At 41.2% G+C, this 19,980-nt stretch overlaps 1 protein-coding gene across 1 annotated transcript in view; it reads left to right on the top strand.

Annotated features, from left to right (window-relative positions):
- LCP2 (lymphocyte cytosolic protein 2) overlaps positions 1–19,980 on the top strand; it is a 50,627-nt gene that overhangs the window by 29,725 nt on the left and 922 nt on the right. The window contains exons 5-20 of the mRNA XM_054036476.1: positions 1,207–1,238; positions 3,755–3,792; positions 4,864–5,047; positions 6,082–6,182; positions 7,523–7,592; positions 9,492–9,575; positions 9,723–9,748; positions 9,839–9,858; positions 9,963–10,067; positions 11,090–11,120; positions 12,240–12,252; positions 13,461–13,596; positions 15,205–15,254; positions 16,522–16,625; positions 18,103–18,186; positions 19,612–19,767. Of these exons, the coding sequence (XP_053892451.1) occupies positions 1,207–1,238; positions 3,755–3,792; positions 4,864–5,047; positions 6,082–6,182; positions 7,523–7,592; positions 9,492–9,575; positions 9,723–9,748; positions 9,839–9,858; positions 9,963–10,067; positions 11,090–11,120; positions 12,240–12,252; positions 13,461–13,596; positions 15,205–15,254; positions 16,522–16,625; positions 18,103–18,186; positions 19,612–19,767 (1,234 nt within the window). The remainder of the gene's footprint in view (positions 1–1,206; positions 1,239–3,754; positions 3,793–4,863; positions 5,048–6,081; positions 6,183–7,522; positions 7,593–9,491; positions 9,576–9,722; positions 9,749–9,838; positions 9,859–9,962; positions 10,068–11,089; positions 11,121–12,239; positions 12,253–13,460; positions 13,597–15,204; positions 15,255–16,521; positions 16,626–18,102; positions 18,187–19,611; positions 19,768–19,980) is intronic.

The raw sequence follows: 19,980 nt of genomic DNA, 5'->3' as shown, positions 1-19,980 counted from the left end.
GGTTCTTAATGGGTCATTTGAGGAACCTTTTGTACTGGAGTCACCATAAAGAAAGGAGTATTATGAAAACACAACTGCCATGCTACAATAGCTAAAATAGTAATTCCAGACTTCACAATGGACCCTTTAATCCCCAAACTAACCCCTTCAACCCTATATGTGGGTGTCTCCCTCCTGCTCCCCAGCTGATGAGAGTAGCCCCTGACATTGAGCCCTCTTAGACAGTACAGATTTTATAAATGCAGTAGGCACCACAATATAAACATAACCACTATTAACTAAATTATTTATCCTATAAACCTTGGTTGAAATTAGCAAAATGCACTGGTCCTTGCCAAATCCCACATTTGGAGTCCCCTGGCTTCCCATTGCCCCACGCCTTTTGTAGTCATTGCCACCAGGACTGGCTCCAGGGTTTTTGCCGCCCCAAGTGGAAAAAAAAAAAAAGCCGCGATCCCAATCGTGATAGGTGGCACTCCAGCGGCAGCTCTTCTTCGGCGGGAATTCGGCAGCAGGTGCTTCCCTCCGAGAGGGACCTGCCACCGAATTGCTGCGGAACAGCCCGACGTGCCGCCCCTTCCCCTTGGCCGCCCCAAGCACCTGCTTGCTGGGCTGGTGCCTGGAGCTAGCCCTGATTGCCACTGGTGCAAAATGACTATAGAGCATCATCATCATGATCTGGGTAGCATGGTTTTACAACCACTTTGTACATGTGTAATTAACTACTTGTGCAATTGACCACAGGTGCAAGGCTGTGGAGTTTTTAGGCCAAACTTGATCAAAATTAAGTATGACCAGAGTAGGCCCCACTCCTGAAAGCACTTACGTACTTAACTGTATGACAGTGAATATTTCCCACTGACTTTAATGGGCCACATAGACGAAGGCTCAGAAAATGAGATGAGATGCCAAAATTCTCAAACATTTCACACACACACACACACACACACACACACACACACACACTAATGTGCCTCAAACTTTTTTCAAAATAATCTAGCCTGGATTAGGATCAGCTTTATGAAACTTCAGGCAGTTTATTTTTAGCTTTTTGGCAAAAGTTAGTAGGGAAGAGGGTCAAAATCAAGCTCACTTGTATAATGGAAGACTATTTTCAACTCTAATTATGCTATAGCTTTTACTAAACGTAGACATATTTAGTTCATAATCATTAAAATGTGAAAAAAATTTGTAATGTCATCACAGGACCCAGACGCAGAAGTTTGCTGACAATACAGGTAAATATCTACTTGCTATCTAAATACACATAGTATTTGAAAAGATTAAAATATTAATTAGCTGCTTGTACGGTTTATTTACAGTAATTGCCATACAACTGTCTTCATTCAAAAATTCTCTTATAAATATTTATGCTCATAGATCTCATCTACCTTGAGTTTAGCTCTACATTGGATAATACATCTGTCCAAGAACTTTCAGGATTAACTGCAACTTAATGAGCTAAATTATTGTTGATATTAGAGATGAGTATGAAGGAAAACCTCAGATCCAAACACACCCAAATGCTGGAGGCTATTGTAGATGGTGCCTTTAATCGACTTGGGAGTAGCACATGCCAGCAGGATGTGGGTGGGGTGTGTGCAGAATGATGCAATCTCATGTTAGAACTGCTTGGGTTGTGTCTGTTACCAAATAAGGAACATTACACTAGTTGATATCTTAATTCAATAAAGTTCTTAGACTGAGTAAAACAAGGTTCTGTAAACAGGTACAGTTGGGCCAGAAAAGTCCTTGGATATGTTTTCTTGGCAAGGGGATGCTCCAAATTTCCCCTTGAACATCAAGCTGGAGAGCTAACAAAAAGATGTTTTAATAGCAGGGATGGAGGAACAATGGGGAGAGAGAGATGCAATCTGGGAGCATTCATGTGACTATTGAACCTCTAAGGCACAATGTCCTCCTCTCTTTGCAGCTAGACTTCATTAGGGGCTAAGCAGCTTCCACATGGCTTCCCTGCACTGAGCTTCCATTTTAAACATTTTACTAGCTGGGCCAAGAGCACCTGTACTTCCACGGGTTACTACTCCCCCATTGGTCCTATTGAAAATGGGTTAACTAGAGCGGAGCCAATAATGGATTGTTTGTTCAGGGACCAAACTGAAAAAATTCTGGAAAAAACTCCATTCAGATTTGAACTGAAACTAAATTTTTCTTCAAAATTTTTGTTAAATAAAAAAGTCAAAATTCATTTTGTTGAAATAAACAATTTTCTTGAAGTTTTTTTTCCCTTCAGCCAAAACTATTTGCAGATTGGACCAGAATACACAAATATGTACAGAGACCCCCCCAAAATGCTTTTCAGTTGAAAAAACTAGTATTTGAATAAAAAAAATTGCCCAGCTCTGCACCAAACTTTCCATATTAGCAACAAGATAAAGCATGGGATGAGAGGTTAACAGCTGAGTCAGTTCTGAATGCTTTATTCTTCAACTAGCATTTAAATCTTGAAGGGTAGGACACATCTCAGGCCTGGTCTACACTGCCAAGTTTTTTATTGCCAAAAGGCAGCTTTTGGTCATGAAACAGCAGAGGTGTACACATTTTGCGAGGAAACTCCTGTTAAAGCGCTATAATAAAAACCCCCTCGACGAGCATGTCCAAAGATTTTATCCCCAAAGTGCCAGTGTAAATACCTTGCTTGCTTTTATCACTGTAATTGACCTCTGGAGGTGTTCCACAATGCCTGCAGTGACCGCTCTGCTCATTGTTTTGAACTCAGCAGCCATGAAGGCATGTGCCCCTCCCCTTTCAAAGCTCCATTCTGACAGCTGGTGTGCTGTGATGCTCTGCTGCAGGACACAAAGCAAATGATTAACATGGAATGCTCCTGCTGTCTCCCCCACTAAGAACATAATGGCAGGCAGGCAGACAGAGTGTGTGTGTGTGTGTGTGTGTGTGTGTGTGAGACAGACACACACATACTATGTGCTGTGCAGAGCCAGGGAGAGAGGTGGGGGGCTGATGTCAGGGTTTTCCCCTCCCCCTGCCTCAGAACAGGTTGCTTTCGACAGCTGTCTGAACTTAGGAGACAGCATTCTGACACAAAGAACAGGAGTACTTGTGGCACCTTAGAGACTAACACACTCACTCTCCGGCAACATACACTGTCTGTCTCCTTCCCCGTCCCCTCCATACTCTCACACTCCCTGTCACACACTCTCCCCCACACACTTCAGTTGAAAAGCATCTAGCAATCTAGTAGGATGCCCATGGAACAATGGGATTGAGAAACCTGCATCATGTGTCACTGTACCTGCCACATGAGGCATTGCAAACCCTTCCCAAAGCACCCTGCGACCAGATGCACAGTGGGATAGCTACCACAGTGCATTGCTCTCTGTGTCATTGCAAGAGCTGCTAGTGTGGATGCACTCCAGTGACACAAGGAGCATAGCAAGGACATGCAACAGTGGTTTAATTAAAGCACTTTAATATAAGTGGTATAACTTTTGGCGAAAAAACTTGGCAGTGTAGACATAGCCTCGGTCACAGCAGAAATCATGACACACATGGGATGTTCAACTAATACCCTTCAACCAGAAATTATGAGCACATAATTCCTGTTGGCTGCCATGGGAGCTGGACACATCCCTCTCCTTGGGCAAACTGGTCTGTTATTTTGATTCTCTAATGGTCGCTATTTGTGAAACTTAGTGCCTTTTTACCTGATGAGGCTTTGGTACTCTGAAGCCAACATGTGCTAACAGGTCCACGGTTATGTTTTCTTACACAGGATGCTGTCAAGAAGAGGAAGAAGGCTGGTCTTCATTTGTAAGAATCATGTTTTAGATCACTTAACACTCAAAGCAGATTCTCTGTTCCCTTAAGCTCCATCAATTCCTGTGCTATACACTCCCAACAGAAGGGGAAAGAAGAGAATGTGCTGGGAGTTTCAAAAGCACTCAGTGCTGGCCTAATTCTACACCCTTGAAGTCAATGGGAGTTTTATCATGGACTTCAGTGGGAGCAGAGTTAGCCCAGTTCTCAGCATTTTTGAAACTTCCATCCTCTAGGTTGGTGAGAAATTACACTGAATATTACACCATTTACAGATCAGTGACAAGTTCTAGATCAGGGACAGCACATCCCCGCGGCCCCTTTGCCTGCAGGTGCCACTCCCCACAGCTCCCATTGGCTGGGAACAGAGAACCCCGGCTACTGGGAGCTGCGGGGGGCAGTGCCTGTGGACGGTCGACATCAGCAAAATGTCTCGTGGCCCGCAATCAGATTATCCCGATGGGTTGCATGTGGCCCGCAGGCTGCAGGTTGCCCATCACTGTCCTATCAGATCTCACAAACTATACCTATTTGGGCTGGGTCAGAACCACATAATTGCCTGCATTAGGGGTTACAAAGCCCCTAACAAAGACCTGCTTTCACAGGAAGGAGCATTAAGGAAGAGTGCACCACTGAATGATTGCCCCAGCTTGGTGCTAGGAGGCACCTTTTAACATCGGTTGGATGAGATATAAAACTGAGGTCCTGTACATCCCCTGTGACTTTCTTTAATCTTAGTGGCTTGGGAGTTGGCTCTGGTATGAGAGTCTAGAGAGAAAAAAAAATCAACTAAGTAACTCTCTCTCTTGTTAAGTTTCCTCTGGAGTTCCTATTGTAAAAGGATATTCCTTTCCTATCCTAAACTGCGGTGCTGTGTTATGCTCTGTGTAACTGTTGACACACTCCATCACTTCATTTGATGAAGGGATGAAACAATCCCTGAGTGCCGGTGATAAAATTTGGTATCCTGCACGATGAAAGACACTACCATATAAAAAACACAAGCTCACTGCATTAAGTTATGTAGTATATAATCATTGTCTGTTTTTCACTTGCATATGGCAGGAAGAAGAAGATGATTATGAAAGCCCAGATGAGGAACAGGAACAAGACGCCGACTATGAATCACCAACTGATGAACCAGGACATGACAGTGATGATTATGAACCTCCTCCATCCAACAATGATGTAGCACCCCATAATGTCATATTTCCTGCCAAGTCAATTCCAAGCAACACTGAGTACATAGGTAACTAGTGCAAAATGTAATTTTGGAAGGGATGGGATATTTTAGGGAATTGGTAATAGAATATAGAGCCTTTCACTAGACCTGTTTGTGGATTTTCTAAATGTCTTTTTATTGAAAAATACAAATTTGTGGAAACTCTGGGATGTCTTCTGAGACTGGCAACTAAGAGAAAAAGCATTAAACTTCTGCTCTTACCACACTGACGTTTAGGCATATTGAAGGGACAGCTTAGGAGTTCACTTTGCTGGATAGAGGCCTTATTAGTTGTAGGCAAAGCAATTAAGCCCATGAGCAGTCTTAATGAATATACATGTTAAGTTAAGCACATGCTAAAAAATGAGTCATAGAAAGAAAAATGCCAGAAGGTTTGTTTCTCTTTAAAACAAACAAGCAAACCAACCAACCAACCAAACAGGTCACTGAATTTTGCCCTGGTCTTCAGTAGGATCAAGGCTGGGACTTTAGTTTGGGATCTGCATCAAGATAAACACACATTTCCCCCCATTTAGTATGGTGTTACACTATGTAACTAGTGCAAGATACTGTGAAAATAGGTGTAAATATTATAAGTTTATACCACTTCTGTGTGGAGTTGACTTGGTCCCAGAGCATATCATGCATACATTTGTCATTTTCTAGTTCTGATTCTACATTGGCCTACACTTGTGAGGTCATTTACTTCAGTGCAAAACACTACCATCTGGACTGGTGTATTTTATACTTACTTTGCAGTGGTGTGAATCAATACATAAAGTGCAGGCCAACAGAGAACTGAGCCCGGTATGTGTGTGTGCAATACCAGAGTGACATTCAAGTCGTCAGGCATAAAAAGGACAAAGAAAGTAAAACAACCGTTGCCAGAGTCACTGTGGATTTACAGAGATGTAACACAGCAAAATTGGATTTTTCATGTAATGTAAAATTACATAACCATAAACTAAACTTAAGAATGAAGATCTAATGAGAGAGAAAGAAAATAACCTTTTTTGTGTGTTTAACTGTTCAGTTTGTGATTTTTATTTTTATTTTTTTAGATAGACCCACAACTGCTAGACCATCTCCCCAGCCTCCTATTCCACCACAGCGACCTGGCCCATCCCCTGTACCAGCAGCATATCCGGGTAGAGGCACTCCTGTATGTTTCTTTTCTTAAACAATACTTCATTTGTTTCCTTTGCATTATCTCCTAGAAGGCCCAAGTATAATTCCATGTCCAACATAATGATTGTGTGTTTAGAAAGAGGAGGAAAATTATTTTGGCTGTAAGAATAATTATTTTTTGCTAAAATGATTAATTCTTTTTTGTGAAACAAATATATGGAAATTGTTTCATACTGCAATGTTGCCATATACACTGGCAATTAGTGACCATTAGCCAATTCTCAAGAAAATTGTAGCCTTTGAACACCTTGCTTAGCAGTACTCCAGCTTTCCCCAAGAGGGCTTGATCTTGAAAACCCTCACTTCCATTGGCCGTCCCATTGAATTTGGCAGCACTCCATGGAGGGGAAAGGGTTTACAGGATCTGGCGCTGAATGAGATGAAAAGGTAAGAGCACTGAACTGACTCACCAAAGTTAAGGATAAAGCAAGTGTCATTGTCCTCCCCTGCTGAAGGCTGGATAGTTTTCTTAGATACATTCAGAATTTGTCAACATCCATTGGGTTAACAGAACTACCCTTTCCCTAATTTGGCAGATTAAGGCTTTGATCATCATCTTGCAAGCACTGAGCTGGTTATACAAACTCTCTGTATTCCAGCACAAATGTGCATGAAAGCTATATATGGATACAAGTAAAGCTAATCAGTAAGCACCAAACTTCCTACTGAGTGGTATGAAGTCTGCTGTACCTCTCGCCTCCATTACTTGGAAGTCCATATAATGAAACTCCGGCAAGAACAGGTGTGTCTGAAGAAACACAGGCTTAAGTGCAATCACCTTCATCGTTTTCATGAAATACTCAGCAATACATTCCTCTCTTTGGTCTCAGTCCTGCCACTAGGAACTTGACAGCCCCTGACACAGCAGCTCTCTCCTTAATGCAAGACTAGGCTCCCGTGCTCTCCTTAGTCTGCTCATCCCTTTTGACCTTGAATTTATATGCACAAAACTCTGCATCAGGAGTTAAGCAAGACTATTCTAGCTACTCCTCCCTGCCCCTGACATACTCCCAACCCGCCCTGGAATGAACTCTGCACTAAGGGTTTCCTGCAAAGGGGCAGAGAGATGACAAAGCCAATGCTGCAGTTGCCAGAAAAGGCCTTTTACCTGGATAGAATTCTGCAATGGGTGTGTGTGTGTGGGGGGGGAGACACCCTAATGGCCCTTCGGGCTCTAACAGATGCACAGGTTGACAGCTGTGGCAAGGTGATTTTGGTAATGTATTCAATGGCCACAGAGGATAAGATGAAAATCCTTGAACTCTGTACATGTAGAGAAGACTTTAATCATTTGAAAAAAAACATTTGTTTTAGATGTCACCTTACCCTCCTCCATCAAGCAATAATGATATGAATAGAGATAAAAGTGCCAAGTCTTTAAAACGTAAGTGAAAATATTTGTCTGTGTTTTTTTAAGCTATGGCATAATGCATATTTTCATGGTCTCCAGCTAGAGCTGTGTTAGTATCTCTATCGCCCTGCGATGGGGTGCTCTACTCACTGCTGGATGGCACCGCCTCCTGGTAGTGCTGGGAATTTGTTCTGCCAGGCCGATGCCCTGTCTGCAGTTGTACTCTGTGTCTCTTAGCCGGCAGCCCCCCTCTGGCTCCAGGAGCTCCTGCTTATTCTTCTGGGGTATCAAAGTCTTCTAGCACAAATTGCCCCTGGCAGATCGCTCTTTACTGCCTGGTCTGTGCCACTTCCTCAGTGGCTGGGAGGGGAACCCAATCCCATCTTCTTCTCCAGGTTCCTGCCCAGGGGTCGTCTCATCAGCAGCCAATGTATGCCCTATCCCACACCATGCTGTTTTCCCCCAAGCCTCTCTTACCTTTCTGACGCCCCTCTGGTTTGCCAGCCCAAATTCCCTCCTCACAGGGAGTAACTGCAAACTACTTCCCTGCAAAATCCGCCCCAATCATCTGGGCTTTATACAGGCTCCTCCTGCTCCTGCCCAGCTGAGTCTTGTCTCTAATTCAGTGGTTCCCAAACAGGGGTTCGTGAACCCCTGGGGGGTTCGCGAAATGTTACAGGGGGATCTCAGGAAAAAAATTCCCTAATGGTGGACATAGCTGTCCCTAGGGATCCCAGGCAGCACAGGGCCAGCGGCCCGGAGTCCCTGGACTTCCAAGAGCTAAGCAGATCAAAGCAAGGAGATTAAAACTTCAAGATTCTTTATAAGAAATGGAAAGGGAGGTGGATATTTTTTGTTGTTTTTAAAATTAAATAGGCAGCTAGTATTGTTTTTAAAATTATTATGAAGAACAAGTTTAGGCTTTGTTGTAATGTGCGTTGTTTGCCTGGACTCCTCAAGACCTGAATGCTTGTGTAGGAGGAACTCTTTGAGTTGGCTTCTTAAATACCTTCATGCTGTTTCACATCTGATACTCCTTGATGAAACATAGGAGCCTTGTCTTATAACAGGCTCATTCAAAGTGACACAAGCTACGAAAGTGAGATCTTGGAAGTGTTGCCATTTTCATAATGTAATAAAAATACTGCAATGATAAATAATAATAATAAATAATGTGTAATAATCATGTCATAAAACAAATGTTATATTTCCAAGATCACTGCTTTTATATTTTATACTCAAGTAAAGGAGAAAATCCCTGGAAATATTAATTTTTTTAGGAGGGGGTTCATGAGACTTGACATTTTAGTGAAAGAGGTTCACAAGTAGTTAAAGTTTGGGAACCACTGCTCTAATTAATCCCTGCTGCCTGGCTCCTCCTCCAGGTGCAGCCTAGGCAGTTAATTGGCCTACCTGGTCACCTTAACCCCTTCAGGCCTTGTGTGAGGTGGACACACCCCTTGCTGACTCCCCAAAAGCAATGGGAAAAAAATATTTCCATTGATAATAATCAACATTTACAGATAAGCAGAATTTCTTACTTTGTCTAAGAACTTAAAGTTTGATTTAAGGATATTTATTTTGTATATTTTGACAATTTGTGTTTTAATGGCTATAAAGCTTTAACTTTTTGAATGTCAGTGTCTATCATCATGAAATAATTAGTCTGACCCCTCCATTGTCTGACATCCCCCATAATTTTGTGCAACTGAAAATTTAGAATAAAATATTTTAAAATGCTTTAAAACATTGATATCGTCCATCAACATTATAAAAAAGCAAACACAAAATTCAGCCAGCCTTAACTATTTATGAGCCTTAATGATATTGCTTGCACCTCTGAGAAGGGATACCAGATTGTGACAGATACAATACAAAATAAAGGTGTGTTACTTGTATTAGCACAATATTTTACACAGTATTTATGTTTAGCCCCAGCTCCTTCTATAGACAGACGTACAAAACCCACACTGGATCGTCCTGGGCCAACGTTTGAAAGAGACAGCCCAGCAGCAGGTCAGTATCTGTTCATGCTAAGTTCATTTTGCACCAGAAAAGGTATCAAAGCCAGGCCTGGCGAGCCTCCACTATTTCACAGAACTTATAATGAATTATCTACGTTTTTTTTTATTATTATTAAGTGTTGTTTTTTATTCTTTTCAGGGAAGAGGGCAGTGTTTCCTGACAAGGTAAGAGTCCATTTGGTTGGTTCTTATTGTACCTGGATCTATTTTAAAACATACTTATATGTTCTTGTAACTTTTCCTTATGTTTTACAGCCCATGGCACCACAACTAAGGTAAGACATTAGCCTCTGGGTGACATACACTATCAGTGTTACCAAATTATATTGCAGTAAAGAGCATTTGACCTTTGCTGCACCACCTCTCTCTTGTATTTTAGATCTCTGGGAGAACAGTTAGCAAAGATACAAAAGCCTCCCATACCACCAGCCGATAAACATGAAAGAGGCAATACAGTCCCTGGAAGGAAGCCACCACCCGTAAAGTAAACATTTATTTTTAAATGTTAACACAACTATTTTTAACTATTTGCCACAACAATCTGGAAAACATAATTAGTCAATGTCAGTAGAGACACCACTACCTAAGAGTGTTGCAGTGATGTCCACTTTATTGTAATGTGAAAAAGCTCTGCCTTTTTAAGGGCCAAACACAAATACAGCAGGGCTTGCCTCACCCAAAAGGCCACAGTTAAGGCCCAAAGTATGGCTCACTTCAGCCAAGTTCTAGAAGGGAAAAGGAATGTTATCCATGATTCTCCCATCAGCTCTAGCCTTCTTCCTAGAAAGCTTTTTTTCTCATTATCCTGACTACCAAACTCAACCCTCACCTCCATATCCCTTTTATGATATGGTGGAGGGAGAAAGCTTTCATTTCTTCCCCACAGCTAGGCCAGCTTGGTCACCCTGCAAATCCCTGAATTCTTGGCAAAAAACTTCCTTTAGCAAGAGCTGGCCTTTCTTAGACAGCTTCTTGATAGGGCTGTACACCATATAAAAGAAACATACTCTGAGGTCTGCTAACCAACCAGCAGTCAAAATACTAGGAAGCCTGCCCTCAGCTATGACAATGTGGCTAAGGGCTCCATGGCAACAACTAATATTTTCATCATTCAGTTGAAGTTTAAGGCCAGATATTCAAACTCCATTTCTGTGTGAGGAACACAGCAGGTGCACTATTTCACTTGAAATGTAGATCAATTAAGCCCCAACCATGCAATAAATTCCACACAGATGGACCCCTGAATCTCTGCAAAGCTCATTACAGGTTCAGGGCTTGGACATCCAAGTACCTTCTTGTGGCTGCAAATCAAAAACTTATATATAAACGATTAAAAGAAATTGCTGGTTAAAACTGATACCCATATTTATTTTTGTCTTCAAAAACTGACATCAGCTTAAGTCTCAGCTGAAAACATGTCCCACTATTCATATGGATAAAGTGTCATTCTTTCACACTTTCTACATCTAAAATTCACATTTGGTTTCTTCATCTACTTCATTTTAGGCAAGGTTGGGCACCAGAAAGAAGATATGATGTAAGTATATTTCAGAGCAAACACTATTTTACAGTTAGAAGATTTTAATGTGTTACAATAGAATTATAAAATTTGCTGGTAAGCTGGTAGTTCTGTTTAACATGGACTGGTTCCTTTAAATACTCATGCCGTAGAACCTCAAAGTTACGAATACCAGAGTTACAAACTGATCAATCAACCACACACATCTCATTTGGAATCGGAAGTACTCAATCAGATGGCAGAGACAAAAAAAGCAAATATTGTACAGTTTATTACTGTGTTAAATGTAAACTACTAAAAATAAAGGGAAAGTTTAAAAAAGATTTGACAAGGTAATGAAACTGTTTCTATGCTTGTTTTATTTAAATGAAGGTGGTTAAAAGCAGCATTTTTCTTCTGCATAGTAAAGTTTCAAAGCTGTATTATGTCAATGTTCTGTTGTTAACTTTTGAAACAACAACCATAATGTTTTGTTCAGAGTTACAAAATGTTCAGAGTTATGAACAACTCTCCATTCTTGAGCTATTTGTAACTGAGGTTCTCCTGTAGTTCCTTCTTAGCACAGAGCTTCACTTTCAATCAGTTTCCTCCATACAAATGTGCTCCAGGACAGTTTAATCCCTGGATATGTTATTTTAGATATTAGAGGCATTATAAAGAAAAGGCAGAGTCAAGGCCCAGATTTTTATTTTTTAAATTACTAGTGATTTTGTATACCCCAGTTTTGGGCTCTCCGATTTGATATATCTTAAAGGAACCTGATTTTCAGAGAGTGCTGAACATCTGCTCTGGAAACTATGACAATTTACCTCAGCTGAAGTTCTGCCCCCTGATCTCTTTAAGCTGTTTCAAGTTAGGCACCCAAAAATTGACGCACCTAAATTATTACTCACTTTTGAAAATCTAGACTTGTGATCTCCTTGCCTCAGTTCCACAATTAAAAATTAATTTGGTGTTTCACAAAGACAAATATATCAATGTATTAGGTAAATGTAGGAAACTCATCTTGAATTACCTGCATACTCAAAAATCACTGACTTTTCTATTGTAGCTTTTATAAAGAGATAATTTTTACGAGTTATGATATTATAAACCTCTTAATGTTCATTGTTGTTGTTTTTTCCCCTCTCTCCCCAGGAAGATGATGAGTGTAAGTACTTAAAAACTTCTTTTACATTCTCTCTCTGTTAAAAAGCTCAAATGAAACACTGAGAAGATCTATTTATAGTTACTACTATAAAATAAAAAGGTAACACTGCATAACTTGACAGATTGTAGAAATCGTCAAAAATCTCATACAAACTTAAGTAATGAAGCCACAAAAAACAGGAAGTTGGAGCATATTAGCAATTTATTAACCATGAACTTAGTATATATCTGTACAGTTATTTCCATTGAGCACCTAAAAAGCAGGAATGAAAACCTAGTGACCTCTTGATCTACTATAAGATAATTGGCCAAACCCTGCTTGCATTCTTCCAACATATAGTACTATCAACTTCATGTGAGGATAGTCCTAATGACTCGTGAGCAAAGAGAGTAGTATTTGGCTCAAATAATAATAACAGCATGTATAAGTTACCCCACCTCACAGTCCCTGAGATGCTATATAATGCTTTAAAACAAAAATAATGGATATGAACTAAAGCTGCAAAATTCACTTTTTGCTTTTCAACATGCCAAAGTCTAAGGTTGACTATATCAGAGTTTTGGTTCATCCCATTAAAAATTGAGGCCATTTACACAATTCTGATCTGAATTCACATTCTGAACCTCCACCCTTATTGCCAGTTCAACTCAGGCTGAGAGTAATGACAAAGGAGAGCAAGTTTCTCATGCTATGGATCTTTGGCGTGGTAGCCCAATTGTCTGCTGACCTATACAATGAAGATGGCGTCAGAACACAAATCCCTGATTAGGAATATGCGCAATAGAGAAGTCTCAAATCCAATGGTCAGCAATGCCATGGCAGAGAAAGCTGACTAGGGGACTTTGTCTTTAATTTTAATGTTATATTTTAGTTAATGGGGTTTCTAAAGCTGGGCTGTAGCTTATTTAATGTTTCAGAAGCAAACAGGATTAAAAAAACTGGAAATTTTCTACTGAATTTTCCACCTCTAAAATGAACACACAAGAATAAACCAGCTTCCATCAGTAAGTTCATATTCCAAGACCGAGTATATTGTTCTGAAGGGCATTTTAATAACAGATTGCTCCATTACTTGTATCTGATTAGACGGCCCTCTGCAGTGTGATAGTATTAGTTCACTTCACCCCTCTTTACAACCTGCTTTTATGAGTACCCATGGTAACCTCATGCTAATATTTTTAGCTAGCTCTACTTTTTCCTCTTCACAGCAATCCCCCAGAGACCAGCACCGCAGCTATCTTTGCCCCCCTTCAGCTCCAACACATTCCCTTCAAGGTCTGTCAAGCCACCACCTAAACACAGTCCTTCAGGATCCAACAGTATGCCTGGATCATATGCAGAAAGGTTTGTTGCACTAGTTATTGTCTCACTTATTTTGATCTATTACTTGTTAAGGAATAAGAGTGTATATGGTGCTGTACAAGACCCAAAAGAACACATGATTACTACCCAAGGAGCTTAATATCTACAGGCCAGATCCTTAGCTCCCCTCTGCTTGCTTTGGGCTGTTTCCACCGTTTTAGGGGAATCCCCCAATGCTGTAAAGCCATCATACTCAAGACCTTAAGTCTCTATATAATCCAAAGATACAGACAATACATATCAGATACACTAGGATACATTCTTAATTCTACATTAAGAGAGGACTATATTAGGACCTCTTTGGTATGAACTACAATTAGGCTCTAATTTTGGCTCCTTCAATTTTTGAGTGCCCCACTAAAGGCATTTATCTATTTCTCCCATTCTTTGTCTGCCTTATCTATTGAGATTGTAAACTCTTTTGAGGACAGAGTCTTATTATATATCTGTACAGTGCCTATCTCAATGGGGTCCTGATCCCAGAAGGGGGATTCTAGGCATTACTGTAGCATTTGCAGTTCCCATTGACTTCAACTGGAATTGTGGGTACTCAGCCCCTATTAAAAAAAAAAAAGTCAGACTTTAGGTGTTTACAGTTGGACATCCAAAATGTGATGCCTCTTCTTAAAAGAAGAGCCTGAGACACTATGGTGATATACATTTTACTCAGAGCCTTTTTTGCAGTACATCCAAAGAGAAATTCATTTGGACACTGGAAAAGAGGAGCCCGTGGCGGTGGGTTCTTAGTGAGGTGAAACTTTTCGGGGAAAAAGAGATAAGATCTGATAAACTCATTGTTGCCTTTGGCTGCTGTCATTTTGGGACTTCCAAGAGAGCTGGTTTCAATTATAGAAATTTCTAACAGGAAGCTGAAAAGGCCTTTATAGAGCTTATAAAGAGGGGCTGAATAGTTCAGCAAGAGCAGAACAAACAAACTAAGTATAGATGAGACTAGAAGTGTGAACTCAGTCACTGGCACAGCTCTTGTCAAGTTTTTGCACCTCCTGGAACTTGAATGTTTGAGTGATGCTTGTTCTTCAGCCAAAGGGGGCGGGGGGGAGAGAGAAAACACAGAAGGGGGGAAGTTTGGGGGAAATTCCAGAATCAGTAACAGCTTGTAATTTTGCTTCATATACTCCCCTTATGAGGAAAGGGCTTGGGAGGGGTCATGGGCTGGAAACTCAATAGAGATATAGGTTCTAGAGGGAAATTAGGTTCCAATTGTACTGATCCTGAAATGGTCCCTATAGGAGTAGTAGTGCCATGGACTGTCCCCTGCCCCTCTGCACCTTATCTCCAAGTGCCAGGCCTCAAGGAGAGTTAATACTGACCTTAATTACCATCTGAATTTTCATACGGGGCAGACTAGGATATCGTTATCTGCCAGGGGTGCTAAAAAGAAAGGAGAATGTAACCCTTTGGGGACATGCACTATGTATGCTTTCATCTTTGTACCGCCATGTAGCACAAAGGGGCCCAGGTATGGATCTGTGCCTCTGGGAGCTGCCACAGTATAAAACATTAAATAATATAATTATAGCAACATACCCTATGTGTGTTAAACTTCAATTTCATTGATTTCTTTAACAGTACTAACAGCCTTTCTTCAAGTGGATCACTACCACCACGCTTTCAGCTAGGTTTGTATTCTGTGAGCCTGTATTTCCACTCCAAATGTAATGAAGTCTTATGGTTGCAGCGCATGATATCTGTCATGGACGTTCAGCTTCTGAATTTAATAGCAATAAAAAAACTATCAAGTACAGTGCTTAAAGTGGGTGGGTGAGGGGGGAGGCACATACCCACCCCACCAGGAGTAAAGAATGCATTTTATTTGCATATTAGATGCTCTGGTCTGTCTCCTTACTCCTGCAGCAGCAGCAGCACCACAAGGGTCTCTGGAGGGAAAAGCGTCATTTTACCAGAACTGCTACTCCCAGATTATGATAGACCCCTAACTTTTTCAGAGCACTTTAAGCATTGGTTAGTTAACTTCTTTAGTTCATTTAGTCTATGTTTAAGATGGGGGTTTTTTTTTTTCCTTGTTAAATTTTGACACTGCTGTCTATTTAGTTAAGGCACCGACAAAATTTGATATAAGTGTTTGCTTCACTAGAGCTAAAATTTAAAAGCACTAGTCTCAGATTACTATCCATTGACTACATTCATTCTGAAGGTCCCATGTGATTATATCATTCCAATAATGATGTGTGTGATGGTAGGGTGAATAATATTACACCAATACCTTGGCTGGTATGAAAAACATTTCCAAGGTGAAATAAAGTTTATCTCAGCTACATATTTAATTGGCAAAAATACTGTAATTAAAAATAAGCAACATTGAAAATCATAATCTCTTGGCATAACATTCAACAATGTTCAACACTGGTAGCTGTTACCATTTAAACTGTTCAGGGTTTCCACAAAGAGAGAGAAAAAAAAATGAGCAATTTTTTTCTCTGTCCAATACAATTTTATAAACTTCTAGCAGGGCGACCTTGTGGTTTGTAACTGTAGAAGTTAAGCTTAGCTGTAATTAGGGTAACTGAAGATACTGTCATAATTAAATAACTGAGATACAGTTCATCATCTGTAATTCCTATTTCAAATACAGTTGCCTTTGAGGCATCCATAGCTACTGAAGTTCCTTTAAAGTCCATGGGAGTGACCCTCATGTATACTGAGGATGAATTTGTCCCATTACATAAAGAAATCTAGGTCAGATTCTCAATTACACTGAGTGTGAGTATTATTTTCACCCACTTTAAGGCCCCTTATGCTGCCTGAGTGGTATAAAGAGGCCTTGATACAACTAAGAATCAAAGTCCTAAACAACACTAATATCTGCTGCATAGACTAAGTTTTATCTTTCTGTTTTTAATTTAAATTTATTCTGGAACTTTAAAGGTAACATCAATAGAGCTCCTTCAAAAGGCCCAGCAGATGGCAGACCTCCATTACCAATTCCTAACAGGCAGATTGTGCAGCCACCAAGCATGGAGGAAGACGAGGTATAATAATGGGACTCAGAGGTGGGAGTGGTATATGGGGTCAAGTGTCCCCTCCCCAGATTTTGCTTGGCCTTTGGTGGGAGAGGAAGTGGGGCTCCTTTCTCCTGTTGTACCTGCCCTGCGACATGCTCAGCCCCTGTCCCTCAGAGCCAGTCCAGGCCAGGAGCAGAAGAGGCAGGACCAGCCACTTCTCACACTGGCCACTCAGGGTCTCATTGCTTTGTGCAGTATGGCTGCCTGAGAGAAAGCCCCTCTCCCCACAGCCCATTTCTGGCTCACTCAGCCCATCCCCCAGCGCTGAGCCTGGGCAGGGAGCGACCCACCACTGCCACCACTTCCCAGATGGGCTGTCTCTCAGGCAGTTGCCGTGCTGCACACAGCAGTGACCCATAGCGACTGGCTTCAGCCACGTGAGAAGCAGCTCCATCCTGCTCCTCACCCGGGCCTGGTTGCCAAAGAGAGCAGTCGAACATGCCTGGGGGAAGGCACAGAGGGAGAAGGACAGAGTACCCTCCCCCGCTCCCGGTCAGGTAACTCTGGTGGAGCAGGGAGAACAGGGCAGGGGGGCTCGCTGGCCAGAGGAGACGTGTGGGGCAGTCACATGTCATCCCCTTTAGACTGTGGCCCCCAATATGGGGAGGCATGAATCGTGATAATCCTAATCACTTTGCACAGCAAATCAACTAAATGTGAGACAATTTTTTTCCTAAATTGGTTTTCTAGTCAGCAGTTATTCTTTGGTATACACTCTTGCATTTGTTGTTGGTTTCCCTTGTGATGTCCAACCTTTGTTCCTTACTTGGTCTTCACCAAGCAAAAGAGGAGTGAAAATACAGCAAAACATGTACAGTGAAACAGTCAGAAGGTACAATGAAGTTTACTAGACCACTTTCTGTCTTGCAAAGCTGCCCTGAAGTACCCTCAGATGCTTTGGACTCAATTCTCCTCTCAAATAAACCAACCTAAATTGGGTGAGAAAAGAAAATTCGGTCTCTGAGTACAGTTTTACTCCATATTTCTTTGAAGACCACCTCCACTTAGCACCTGATTTTTGCTAATGCATTGAATAGTCATGTAAGACAGGTTTGTGTGTGTGTGTGTTTAGTACTTGAGAGCCCACAGCAAGCCACAGTTCTAGACTCAGCTGATGGTAAAAATAGGAGAGACCTAAGATGTCTGTAACTCATCTGGACATAACAAAGAAATGTCACAGGAAATAGAATGTTTACCAAAACCCTAGAGTCCTCACTTCTCTGGTTTGCAAGGTGGCAGCATGTGCAAACACCTTCAGAAAATATTGGAATCATTAAATAAACTAAAAATGCTCATCCCTGCATCTGGACATACACTACTTCCCTCTCCCCTCCCCCATTTAAATTCTTCTCTACTTCTGTGCATGTATGTTTATAACATCACATAAATTAATTCACTGACAGCCAACTTTCTCCTCTTTCCCCCCCAAAAAATAAAACAAAAGTTTCAAGATTCACTGAATGAAGAGTGGTATGTTGCAGACATCAGCCGGCAGGAAGCAGAAGCAGCTCTTAGGAATATAAATAAGGTACAGTGTTAGCAGTTACCCTTAAATGGATATAGAAATTCTTGGCACATTGTTTAAATGGTTTTTGTCCTGATATATATCTTTGCATTCATATAGAAAAAGTGAATGAACACAACTTTTACATAAAGAGATTCTAGTCCAGGTTTTCTCCAGGCCACTATCAATGTGCCTGCAAAATGTCATGGCACATCCTATATGTGTGTGTGGCGGGGAGAGGTAGTGGTGGTGTGTGCACGTGCACACACACAAAAACAAAAAGGTACTTACACAGACTGATTAAGCATACAGTGTTCAGATTGGCAGTGCATTACCAGAGGGCTATTAAAAACTTGGATCAGTATAGAAGAGACTAAGCACAAATAGGTACCTTTCTTAAACTATTCTAAAAACACAGTTCACACATACCAAAGTCTGAACTTCTTGGGGGTGTGGCTTATTACAAAGAATACAACAAAAAACAACACAGATCAGCTCAGATCCAGGCTCAGCTGATCCCTAAGAATTATTAAGCCCTTATTCTAGATCAGTGGTGGGTAACCTGTGGGCTGCAAGCGGCCTGTCAGAGTAATCCGCTGGCGGGCTGTGAGACCGTTTGTTTACATTGACCACCTGCAGGCACAGCCGCCTGCAGCTCCCAGTGGCTGCGGTTCGACGTTCCCGGCCAATGGGAGCTGCAGGAAACAGCACAGACCATGGGGACCATAGTGGTAATATAACTTGTATATATAAGATGGAGTAATGAGGGGAGAGCTTCACGTGGTAGGGAGCTCAATAGAAACTTTTGTCTCCAGGAGGCAAGATCATCTATGTAAGAAACTTGCATCCCTCTAGCTAATCCACTTTTCCCAAAGATATTTTAAACCAGCACTCACTGGGAGGGGCATATTTCATTTCCCCATTTCCCTCCCAGTCACTCTGATAGAGTAGGCCCCAATCCCCTTATGCAGCAGGCTAGAACATGCCAAGATTGTCTAAACCTCTAAGTGTAGCAGACTGCATGCATCCCTTTCAGCTGTGTACAAAAGTCCCCAAAACACCAATGGGTTTCACCTTTTGGGCTGAAATCCTGGTCTCTCTGAAGTCAATGGAAGTTTTGCCAGTGACTTCGCTAAGGCCAGAATTTCACCCTTAACATTTTGCTAAGTGTCCCAAAATTAGAGTATTTTTTCTCTCTAAAACTACTATTACTGCATCTGAACTAGCCTTTGAAATGGGACATTTTAGATAGCAGATTGCAAGGCTTTGTTTGTGTTTTGCTTCTTTCTTTAAGAAAGTCTAACAAGTTCTTCAAAGCTGTGGTTGCAATTGTGCTCTTTCTGAAAAATTAGAACCCAGAATGAATGTGTATTTAGAAACAAACTCAGCATTCTACACTTTGACGTGGCTGGTCAAAAATAGATTTGATTTTCATGTGCATTCTTTTAGGACGGGACATTCTTGGTGAGAGACAGCTCAAGAAAAACGAATACACATCCATACGTACTGATGGTATTATACAAAGATAAAGTATATAATATTCAGATTCGTTACCAGGAGCAAAATCAAGTGTACTTGTTAGGAACTGGCCTGAAAGGAAAAGAGGTAAAGTATGTTTCTTTCTTTGCATCACCTCCTCCCCCTTTACCAGTCTCCAGCAGTTTTACCAAGAAGAATGTCACTTAGTTCACTAAAGCTATTCCAGATACAAACTGGTGTAGTGAAGAGCAGAATCAGGCCCAGTGACTCAAATTCAAGAAAAACTGATTGCCTTATAATACCTCACAAATTCATTGGGTGGGTAAAATTTTGGACAAG

This window comes from Malaclemys terrapin, chromosome 8, assembly GCF_027887155.1.
Source record: "Malaclemys terrapin pileata isolate rMalTer1 chromosome 8, rMalTer1.hap1, whole genome shotgun sequence".
Classification (NCBI taxonomy): domain Eukaryota; kingdom Metazoa; phylum Chordata; order Testudines; family Emydidae; genus Malaclemys; species Malaclemys terrapin.
This window is presented reverse-complemented; position numbering and strand designations above follow the sequence as displayed.